The sequence below is a fragment of the Parasteatoda tepidariorum genome, chromosome 2, assembly GCF_982258835.1.
Source record: "Parasteatoda tepidariorum strain Cologne lab strain chromosome 2, Ptep-v5.0, whole genome shotgun sequence".
NCBI classification, from domain to species: Eukaryota; Metazoa; Arthropoda; class Arachnida; order Araneae; family Theridiidae; genus Parasteatoda; species Parasteatoda tepidariorum.
Window position 1 is genome coordinate 40,359,625 of NC_141756.1, and position 12,453 is coordinate 40,372,077.

The following is a 12,453-nucleotide window of genomic DNA, read 5'->3' on the forward strand; positions in this document are numbered from 1 at the left end:
ATTCTATTAATTTTCATCACAGCAGCAATAATGTGTTTCTGCAAAGATCATGTAAGGAGGTAGCAAAATAACTCTATGTTTTTCATGTTTTAACCTAATGTAATCTAAGCCTAACCAAATCTAATCTAACCTAACTTAATACATACCTAACCAAAACTAACTAGCCTAATCTAACTTAAAACAGCGTTTGCACTAATTAATGAGAATATTTAAGGTTAAGTTCCTCACCTATTAGGATTGAGTTCCAGTATGTGCAAATCCAATCATTACATCAAAAGTTACTAAAGATGTTAACTTTTTTTTGCAAACTGAACATGAACTTATGAAGGACAATATTTACGTACTACTCCCAATGACAACTTCTGAAGGACAAAGGTTGCCTACGTCCAATCTCATTAACACTGCAGAAACACAGCACTGCTGCTGTGATGACAGGGGCATGTTATTGAACTAATGTACAATAACCGAATTACTTTTGGGGGTGACCTAGAACGCCCATAATGAACATATCTACCTGAAACTTGAGTATATGTGTCTTTCCATGTGTCACCTCTCTTTGTGCATTGTATTTTTGTAAATAAAAAAGTGTCCTTTGGGCATTTAGGCTAACTCTGTAATATAAGACCATAAAGATTTTACAGTCACAATAGAAACATATAACTATGAATTATCGCCTACCTATTTCTTTGCTAAGATCGAGCTAAAATGTAAACATTTAAAAAATAATATGATGCTTTTTTTTTACTGAGAAATTTAAACAGTCTGCTATAAACTATATATCACATAATATCAAATTTCCCTATGCGCATTATGTTAAATAATAATGTTAAATATTACGTCGCTTATATACTATTCATATGAGAATATGAATAGTATATAAGTTCAGTTTATCTAATGTTTTATCCAGTAAAATCATATTAGCTGAATTAATCCAATATTAATGCAATATTTAAAATGCATGTAATATAGTTATATTACAATGAACTTTAATGTAAATATGTAATAATTTAATACAACAAATTCTAATTAGTAAGGAAGTTATTTAATATGTATAGTAAGATAAGGACTGCAAAATAAAAGCAAATAATCTTTTAAATAATTTAATATAATAAATGTCACAAAAAGAGGATTTTATTAATGGGTTAGCTTACCCGAAATAAATCGTTTTGCTTGAGAGAGTGTTCTATCTGGACACCATGCTCTTATCATCAATAAAATTCCAAAAGAATCTAAAACTTTGTCATAACCACAAGGGAAAGGCGTATTTTCCGGTGCTTCAGAGTCATACCAGATTTTCCATTCCTGTTCTTTGCTGCATACCTCAAAAATTAAAGACAGGTACTTACATATTTTGTAAAATATTTCATCTTTCGTTTGGAATTTTCTTTCATAAATTAAGTAATGGGTTTTAACGCTTATTGCTAATTGTGTAGGATATTATGCATTGTATATTATGAAATAATAGAGTAATATAGGGTATGAATGATTAAATAAAACGAGAATAAATTGAAATATTGGTCAAAAATGAATTCAAAATCATATACACATAAGGGGACAAAAATTAACGCTGCTATTTGTATACTTTCTCTACTTGATAAATTAAGCGAGGAGAAAAAAACATGAACAAAAGCTTGACAAATAAATTATAAAAAAGACCATATTTAAAATATCAGAACTAATTTTTTGCGGGGATAAAATTGAATAGCGAATATTAAAAACGCATTAAAATTTCATCTGGCAATCTGGTTAGTTTTAATCTGCGTAATCTCGTCATAAATAATTAATTCGTCCCACCATAATGAAGTTTAAATACTAATTTCTGACATCTAATGTATGCATAATTTCTATTCAATTTTTAAAAAGATATTAAAATATAGTATTATTTTTATCTCTGATGAGGGTATGTGAGAGTTATAGAGAGGAATCCTTTTGCATTTTAAATCCCGATAATGTTATGATGTCTATAAATATATAGGAGCTCTACATTAAGAAACGTTTTAAAAAACATTGCATCCTGGCGCTGTTAAAAAACAAACCACATGATGTTTCTGGCATGATATAAAGTTTTCAATTGTTTTGTAAAGTTAAGTGACTAATATTAAAAGTGTAGAAAGTGAAGTAAAATTGTTACTCTTACTTCATCAAGAAGTGTTGAGAAGTTGCGTAATCGACTCAGTTGAACAATATTGAGCCAAATCACATCAGGTATCCAAGTATAAGGCTTAGTTCTGACTGATTTCAGATCTAAAGAGGCACCTCCTGCAGAAAAAAAACAAATTGCTGTAGACAGGTATTATGAATAGAAAAAAAATCGAATGAAATGTATCAACTGCTATTTACCTTTAACGAAAGCAAAGAACTCATTATACTGGATTTTTCCACCTTCCATTTGCAGTTTTAAAGCCAACATAAGAACAAAAAGAAATCTGTGGCATTCATAAAATCCCCTTACGGCGTAACGGTACACTTCATAAGTTAAATACTCACTAATGTTTCGAATTCTTTTTTGAATATCTGCGTCTGGATCTGACCTAAAAGAATCAGCATTGAAGAATATGTTAGTCGATGCTTTTATTCAAGTATAGCAAGCATGAACTTTTCGAAATATATGAGCAAAATAGCATAAAAAAGCACGAGTAATAACCACATAAAACGTACTCTTAAAACTACGACCTAAAGAAAATGGTTTATGCGTTCAAAATCAGGATAATAAGTCTTCCATTGTCCTTCATAGCTGAATTTTTAATCAAAAGTAGTTGAGTATTCTTCGGGTAAAATCATTCAACACAGTTTCTCAACAATTGACCTAGATTTCTGGGAATCATTTTATATTTTGAAAAATTCTAATAATCTATTTAATGACAATTCTTATTTCCTATTCTTTCCAAATATTTGGAAATCCATTTTGTTTTTATTTTCTACATCAGGGATTTCCAACTTACGTGAGGCCGGGGGCCACAATTAAAAACACCAGTCAAATGGCGGGCCGCAACTTTATCAAAATTTTATATAGGACTCTTTTATGTTTGAAGGAACATTGAATTACAAATTAAAATAAGAAGTAGATCTTTACCTGAGAAATAATTTATTTGCACCGTTGGTGTGTCAAATTTCCAGAAACGAAGAAATTAAGTTTTTTTTTAAACGAAGAAAAGTACTTTTAATCCATGTAGATTTTTTTCGAAAATTGTCCTAAAAAATGACAACTAATATATTTTAATTCGTTAGGCCACAAAAAAAGGCTTCGCGGACCGGATGTGGCCTGCGGGCCGCCAGTTGGTAACCACTGTTCTACATCTTGCAACATTAGGCGCTCTTATCCTACCCCCAAGTCTTTATCAACTGTCCCTTTTTATAATTTGATTATCTTTTCTAAGCTTGTTCACCCCACTCAATCAGTCAAACCTTTTTCCCTTGATGTAATTTGTTTATAATATTCTTTTACATCTCTGCGTTTCTCTCGTTCATTTTATGTCTCAACACTGAAAACTTTTTATTATGGATCCGAAACTATCGTATCGACTGTTTATGTAGCATTATTAGCGCTTTTTTCATGTTCCTTAATCAGACATTGATTACTCTCTGTTACCTTACAATAGAAATATCAAAAAGTCCTAAAAACTGCTTTAAAGATGTCTGGTACATAACATTGATGACACTCATCTCCACTATAAGAAAATATAGGAGGCTGCCACGGGCTGCTACAAAACGAAATTCTTCTCTGGCTTCGTTTATCTTAGCTTGCGTTGTAGCTGCTACACCCAACTTGGTAGACACTTGGAGAGTAGTAGCTTTTGTGTCCTGGAGAATTCCCATAAGGCCCTCATTGTCCACCAATGATCCCTAAAATAAAATAGGAAAATATAATTGTTACTTAATTTTAACTTTTATAAGGAATTATACGTTAAAATGAATTTTCTACTTCCATAAAATATTTGAGAACGTAACCCGTGAGGTAATAAAGAGTGTTTCAAATAGAGATGAAATGGGCTGAGCTCGAAATCCCGACGAAAGCTCCGGCTCGTGAAATGAAAAAAAGGCTCAAGTGGGCTCGAACATTCATACTCTTTCTTACTGCTTTATTTAGATCTTCTTGCAAAAAGGAGTTGGTGAAGCACAGTTTAATAAAAATAAATTCTTAAGTTCTTACGGTTTACAAAGAGAGTTTTTGATTGGGAATCTTACAGAAGATGAAAGACTTAATTGCCTACTGTTATTGGTAATTATCTTTCACATTCAATTCAAGATTTTTCTCTTCGCTTTTTGTTTTGCAGGTTAGTAATTAAAAAGGTTTTAATGAGGAATTTCCTTGCCATGCGAGACCTCAAAGTTCCAAGTGGCGAAACTTCAATTTTGGTCTTTATTTGACGTATATCTCGGGCGTACCCGGGATCTAAGCACTCCTATATATCTCGGGTTCAGGGTTAGGATTAAAATTCTTTGCACTTGGACCTACAACAGCGACCTATAACTAATCTCCAGTTTCAACATTCAAGATATTTAGTTTACTACGATTTAGAGTTTAGCTATTAAGATTTGGTTTGAAATCGCCAATTTTTTCGCTTATATCTCGAGCAAATTTCAAAATTTATTTAAAATTTACAATTTAATTATTGAAAATAATAAATGCATATCTACTTGCACTTTTTCTATATTAAGAAATCTAAACGGAACCCATTCTTAGACTGCTTTACTAAAGAGAGGGATTTTTTTCTATTTTCGATAAATATAAATTTCCTTTTTAGAAATTTTGAGGATTGGTTTTCACTGAAGAACTTTTTGTAAAATTTCTTTATTATTATTATTATTTTATGAACAATTAATAGAGTTTTATAGCATTTTATAGAAAAGTGTTATAATTTTTAAGGATTTGAGAAGGAAAATGAATATTTTTTTTAAATGATTTTAATGTGTAGGAAATGTTTTCGAAAATATGGTTTTGGGCTAGAAATATATGAAAAGAAATAATGAAGTTTTGAATTCACCATTCATCTATTATATTATCTTGCACTAACTCAATGTTTTGTTTAAACATAACGATTTCAACCTATAGATTTTTCGGTTACAATTGTTACAGATTTTATGAAGTATCTGCCGCGTAATCGTTGTTGTTCTAGAGACATTGCCAAGCACAATGATAGCATAAAATTTACAACCAGTCACTGCGAATGATACTTCATATGTGTGATAACTTTCCAATATCAAAATGCGTTGCAGGAAAGGAAATCGCTCTCAGGCTGTTTTACATTGAAAGAATACTAAATCGAAGTGAATAAATTAATGAATAAAGTGAAGCCAATCATCGAAAGAAAAATCTAATTTCATTATAAACAGGCGTAATTTACAAAACACCCTTTATAAAATAGAGAGGGGACAATTTAAAAAACAGAACACCTTAATTATTTCTGATCTAACAATCGTATTGTTACGTTCTAAGATGAAATCTTGATTACCTGTGAGACTAGCCTTAAATTTAGTAATTATTTTGAGCAGACGATTTTTAAAGTTTTGAAATAAGACTTGAAAACTTACTTTCTCGTAATTGGGTACTTGCACTTCAAAAAGAAGAATAAGATCACGGATACCCACACGTGTGACCTCTGACGTATCACCTGCTGATCGTTTATAAGCAAATTAGCGAGTTAAAGTTGAGCTAAGTTTCATGTTTAATGTTAATTTACGTTAAGTTTATCTTAATACAGAGCCGTATCGCAGATCGAATTTGTTGAAATATAATTCTTCCTCGTCTACGTCTTTTACTTAGTTTAAATTTAATATTTGTTGATATTTTTTGTTGATTTTTGGGCTTGGGTTGCTCAGAAGGGAAGGAAAAGTTGCTAACGTAAACAAATGCCACGTTTCAACAACCAATCAGCATCAAGTTACTCACACTACGTCACTTGCAGGTATCCCATTAACATGTTTTATATTAGAATGATTTTGATTCCAGGCTCTTCAAAACAGCAGGGGGGGGGGGGGTTCTGGAAAATACTGTCTCAATAAATTAGGGAGGAGAGCGGTTGTCGATTTCCTTTTTTCCGACTGAATAGTATAAAAAAGTTGCATTTTTGAATTTTGTCATTGAAAACTACATAGTTAAAAATAATGTAAAAATGATTATTTCGCTCTCCTGCCTAAACTATTAGGAACATATTTTCTAAATTGCGGCAACTTCTCCTATTTGTAGGGTCAAGAAATCAAACTCGTCGAAAAATGCAGGTTTAATCAGAAAAAGAACATTTTTGTTTCTGATTTCATACTTTAAAATATTGTTAGCACAAATATTCTAGCACCGTGAGGATTGGTTCCATGATTTATAAAAATTACGTGGAAATCCAATAATTAGATCAAAAGTATTATTAATGCGTTCTGTTCTTAACTGTCATATTGTACATATTTTTAAGTCGTGCAAAATAATCAGTTGGCTTAAGGGAATTTTTACATCAAATTAATTGACATTTGGAAATAAATAAAAAAAATCTTATATCATCAGTTCAAATTAGAATATCAATTAAATTGCCAAAGTACCTGAGCGCTAGTTAGGTGATCCAGTAAATTGTTTTCCAATTCTTTGATGTTGTTTTTACTTTCAACAATCTCACTAATGACTTTAACTCTTTCATTTTCTAATTCCTGAAATTCAAAATTTAAGATTCAGGTTAAAATGGTTACAGTATTTTTTTAAATAACTGCAATGGAATTATTCATAAGAAAAAAAAATATGTTTGTATATAGGCAATTTTTTATCATTAGCAACCGAATCAAAACTAATTTTGTGTAATTGATAATTTTGCAATTTTTTTATATATGCTATGTATAAAATATGAAGTTTATTGTGTTATCCATGGAAAAAAGAAGTATTGCTGTTTTCTTAAATTTTTACCAAATAATTTTCTCATAATAAATGGAAAACAAATCAAATTTAAGATTTTTTCAACATTCAACATTTCATTTTAAACAGGAATAATACTAATGTTAAAGTATTAGACGGAGAAAAAAGTTCATATATTCACATCAATTATCTCCGTAGCTTTTGCAAAACCGTATTCTAGTGAAAAACAGAAGAAAATCTTTTTTATTACAGGCCAAACTTCTTATTTGACCGTCAGATCTTATGTGCGATACATAGTATTTCCAAATTGGAGTATTTCCTCTAAGTTATATTACTTTCAGCTTTATATTAAAACAAATGTCAAACTAATAATTTTACACAAGGCACAAGAAAAAATATTTTTGGATTCAACTTATACTACTTTCATGAACTTGTATGACACCATTCTCTGATTTTATAGTAGGTTGCAAAAATTTTGAGACGATATGTTTTTCTGTTCTAACTTTTTCTGCAAGCAAAGTTTCTTTATAATGTAAATCAGAAATTCGTTGCTTTAGTCACCCTATATGAGAAGCAACAAGTAATCCTACGTAAGATAACTAGAACCAAAAATTACTAATTCACATCATCAAAAAAGCTTTGCTGACAAAAAAAAAATTTGGATTTAATTTTTCATAATTGAAGTCATTATTTCATTCGTTTTGTTAACAACTAAATAATGAAAGCGCTATTAACACTTATGTTAAATTACGTCACGTCATGTTGTAGTTATAAGGTACAGCAAAAAAATGTTCACATAATATTTAATTTACCTTCTCCCGTGAATTCCTTTTTATTTCACCGATTATTTATTTATTTAAATTTTTTTTTTGTTGGTAAGTGGAAAAATCCCGGCTCTAAATTTTTTACTTACAACTCATACGTGAAGCCATTTTTTTTCCTTTGCATACAACCATTTTTTTAAAAGTTTTTCTATTTTACTTATAATGTTTTAAAGGGGGTCACTTGTTTTATATTAATGTCAATTTATTAGATTAAAAAAGAATGATACTCGTAAAAACTCAATTTAAGAGCAGGTTACCAAATTTTTTAAGAATATTTCTTGAAAAGCCATTTTTTAAACAATATCGAATAATAATTTTTTACAAAGAAGCAAAACTGTATGATTCACGAACCGATTTTTCGGATAACATGACTCTACCAAGTAGCTGATCTTCTAGCCCTTTAGCTGTGACCGTAAAGTCTATCACCGAAGTCTTGGCGCTTATTTCTGGTGAAAAGGCTGGATTTGGCAATTTCGTTGTTACAAACAATTGAAAACCATCTGTTACATCACATTCTTTTTCTCCCAACATAACCTGGATAATAATATAAAATTATTTAGGAAATAGGAATTTTTTACTGTTCTTTCATCAATTCATTAAACATTATTATTATTATTCTATTGAATAAAATGTTAATTAATTATTTATTATCGCTTAAAACAGTATTTTCAAATTTAGAATTTAAAGTTTTCAAAAATATTTGTTACTGCAATTTTATAAAAATTAGTACAACGTTGAATCATGAGATTCAGCACTTTCACGTAGTATCCCGCAAATTCACGTACGAAAAGCTCTATAGCAAATTTCTCTGTGCAAACGCTGTAACTAACACAAGTTGTTGGGTAGTGATTGCAATGTACGTGTATTCAACTTGTATTAATAATTACGTAAACATACGTGTATTCAACGTAAAACTGAGAAGTCTTTATATTGTCAGTACCTTTAAAAAAATCTGTGCAAATTTGTTTCAAAATTAATAATGAGTTTAATTCAAGTTTAGCTTTAATATCGAATTATAAAAGTTTTAAAAAAGGATTAATTTGCGCAATAATGTAGTTAAACTAGATACCGTAATAAAGCCGTATTGGAACCGTATTGAAGTTACAAAAAATTTTAACGATAATATAATCCATTATGCTCCAAAACTGGTTACAATGTTATCTTGGAAAAAAAAGTTATTTTAAGCACATTTTTTTAGTGCTTTTGAAGTCACAAAAAATATTTCTTCGCAAATTTTTAAGTAATATGTTGTGAATTTGTTTATTTTACTCCATATTCATAAACATTTGTCTTAAAATACGTGAACACTTGAAACTTTTAAAGTGAAAGGAATAGGAAGATGATTTTCTAAGTATCTTCCTAGATCATCAGATGAATGTTTATGAATAGCATATCTCCCGCACATGCTTATGAATTTATGCGAAATAAATTAAAATTTATTTTATTTTAATTCATTTTATTTTTTTGAACTTAAAATTTGTTCTTAAGAGTCACTACTTACCTTGAATGTTGATCCACTTTTAATATAGTTCTTTTCTAAAATATTTTCTAAAATTGGATCTAATTCCTCTCCAACATCTTCAATAAGGAGAGGTTTGCCAAGTGATAAACATTCTTCCAAAAGTTGTCTAAAATATTTGTGGTTTAACGATGTTATCTGCAAGAAATGTTACTGTTTATTTTAGAAAATTCGATAAGTTTTTGTTTGTTGCTATGTCATACTTTTTCATAAATTTTAGATTTAGTTATGGGATGGAATATGTAATATATTGTAAACGTTAATGTTTTATCTGTAAATCGCATTCTTACAAAAGATATTTCACTGTAAAATGAAGACAACGGATACTGTAAAAAAATAATTTGGCTAAACCAAGGGGCTCAAGGGTTTCAAGGGCACTGAGCAAACATTTTAGCAAATTGAATAAATTACAGTGTTCATTGTTTGAGAACATGAGAACACGAGTTTCATCAAAACCATTAGGTTTAAGGCTGCATATTAATGAACACAATAGATTTCGAAATACAGCTTCGAGAAAAAAACGCCTGCGTTTCAAAACAGTTTTGAGTGTTCTAGCTAATCGGAAAGAAGTCTAAGTTTTGACTACCAGATTCGAACATTCATCCATGGAGATTTTATCGTAAAGATAGCAAGATTCCATCGAATAAATTAAAAATTTAGTACTATAAAAAGAGTTTTTATATTACAATAAAAATAATTATCTAAATGATGGCAAATATTTTTATAAAAATAACTAAAAAAACTTTTGCAATTTAATTTTTTGTAAAGTTATCCTTTCAATTAAAATGTTGTTCATTTTAGTTTTATTATTAATATATCTTTAACCTAAAGTTCGCATTCTACTAATAAATAAATAAATAAAATAAAAATTCACTCTGCAAAAGAAAATTTCCTTGCACTTATGAAAATGACGTGAGTGGGGAGAAACCCCATTTACCTTTCTCCTTCTCAACCCCAATGTTTAATACAATTTTTCAGCTATTGCAACTCTCAACTAGAATTGAATAGAGGAACTATAGTATATTATAATCCTATTAACACCACTTCAATATCCTTCTTGCTTTTTCTTTAAAAAAATTTAATTATTTTTAGACTTGAGGCTGCTTTTAATTTGTACGAAAAAAAAAGTTTACTTATTGAATTCTCTTACACACCTATTATCAAATTTCCTTCTTCAATATTTTAAAGATGTATTAAGACGATAGCTGCTGTACGTTAAACCAAATATATGAATATATTTGTTGATTGCGCCATCTATATTTAACCTTATGCAAAACTGAGTGTAGCATTTCTTCAAACCTAATTATTATCTTCTATTAATCAGTGAATAAATTTAAAACTAATTAAGTTGTGGATAACAATTTGTAAGAATATAACATTGTCAAAATATGACATTATAGAACTTGGATGAGATGCTAAAAACTAATTTTTAAAATCCTTAACATTTGTGTTTATTAGAATACAATATCTTACTTGTAGGTCGTGTTTTGCTTCAGAGTTTTTCAGCCATGATTTCCCTTGCCCTTGAGGATCGATTAGAAGAGGATATCTAAGAGCATTAGTGACAAGTATGCCATTCTGTGACGACAGCTCATCACTAGGCAGGCCACACAAATTCCATTCTGAAATCTGAAAAACATAATTTCACTCATTACGACAATAATTTGAATAATTTTGCCTTTTATACGAACACATTAAGAATTGCTTCTATGATATTTTCTGTATTTTGATGCTACTCACAAAATAATAATTATAATACAATTGTTTCTATATAGTTCATATTATATTACAATGCCAATGTTTTAGAAACTAAGTAAGGTGTTGAATTGTTAAATAGTACAACTTAAATGATAGTTGAAACTATCATTTAAGGTGTACTATTTTAACGTACCATTAGTTGTGGTGATGAATTAGTATTTAAGAACTAAGTTTTTCCCCAATATTTCAAAATAACAAAAACGTTTAAGTTTGAACTGGACGTTTTTCTTTTTTCTTAAACGTTTTCTTCAACAAGCGTGTGGCTTATCAGTACATTGTTCTCAGCATTAAATTTTAAATTCTCTCTTTACTATAAAATTTTGATAAAGTAGGCTGTTGGTTGGTAGTAGTAGGTTTGCAAGTAGGTTGGATAAAAGTGTAGGAATGTGTCATCAAGTAAGTACCATATAATTAAGTTTAGGTGCCATATAGTTAATTTGCACGATAATATGATTCAACTAATCACCGCAATAAAGATGTAGCCAATTTTAATAACGTTTAGGTTAAAAAAAGTGAGCTATGTTATTTCAACCAAAGAATGCATAAATATTGCTTCAAACACATACTTCATTGACTTGAAAAATGTTATATTTACAATGATTTTCGCCGACAGAAATGCCATAAAATTTGAATAGTTTCGAAACTTTACAGTGTTCAGTTTTAATCAAGTTAGGTTGTGTTATTAAGTTGTATTTATTTAGTTTCTAAGTAATGAAAAGAAAAGTGTTGGGTTTCTCCTTACCGTGGATGCACTGACCAACATCTCCATGGTATTTATTTTTTGGCTGACCGGAATTTTTCGCTTAAGAATTTCTGAATGCCAAGAGCTCATGAGTGATGATCGATAGTCTTGATTAAATGGTCCAGCATATGAGAGGAAACCAGTAGCTACCAGAACATCACCAACTAGTCTAAAGAAAAGAAAAATGTGACACGTGAGTACTCAAGGTTTGAGTGAAAATAGGATTTAGCAAATATAGGTTTAAGCAACGATATTTAATCTAGGGGAAAGGACCCTAGTATTAATCCACGCTTTTCAAAATTATGATTAGCATGCTTAGTATTTTTAAATGTAATATACAGTGTTCAAGAGCAAATAGCGAGCACGCGTTGTCATTGAACGTGTTGCTATGGCAACTGCTGCTGTTTAATAATTTTTAGAATTCTTTATTTTTTATTAAGTTTATTATGCATTGATATTTTTGGTGAGTTTAAATGAATGACCTGAGAAAATGGCCCGAGAAAGCCTATAAAATACTGCTAAAGTTGTCAGTAAAGAGAATTTCATCCCTTGAACGAAGTTTGCATTCACCTTGCCTTTTTAGGAATTAGAAATCTAGTCTACAGTGCAAAGTGTATTTTAAGTTCAAGATGAGTTCGCTTTTACTACAACGTTTCAATTCGATTTTACATTATGGATAAGTTGAAAACTCAAAAGAGAGTCTTAAAATCATCGGTAACTAAGCGAAAAGATAAAGTAGTCACTTTAATTGACACTGCGAATTTGATTGCTCTCAAAC

At 29.8% G+C, this 12,453-nt stretch overlaps 1 protein-coding gene across 1 annotated transcript in view; it reads right to left on the reverse strand.

Annotated features, from left to right (window-relative positions):
• LOC107437090 (dynein axonemal heavy chain 5) overlaps positions 1-12,453 on the reverse strand; it is a 156,088-nt gene that overhangs the window by 50,729 nt on the left and 92,906 nt on the right. The window contains exons 38-46 of the mRNA XM_043043611.3: positions 11,676-11,844; positions 10,649-10,804; positions 9,158-9,313; positions 8,008-8,190; positions 6,529-6,633; positions 3,590-3,843; positions 2,341-2,531; positions 2,138-2,259; positions 1,152-1,320 (exon numbers count right to left, since the gene is read on the reverse strand). Coding sequence (XP_042899545.3) covers positions 1,152-1,320; positions 2,138-2,259; positions 2,341-2,531; positions 3,590-3,843; positions 6,529-6,633; positions 8,008-8,190; positions 9,158-9,313; positions 10,649-10,804; positions 11,676-11,844 — 1,505 coding nt within the window. The remainder of the gene's footprint in view (positions 1-1,151; positions 1,321-2,137; positions 2,260-2,340; positions 2,532-3,589; positions 3,844-6,528; positions 6,634-8,007; positions 8,191-9,157; positions 9,314-10,648; positions 10,805-11,675; positions 11,845-12,453) is intronic.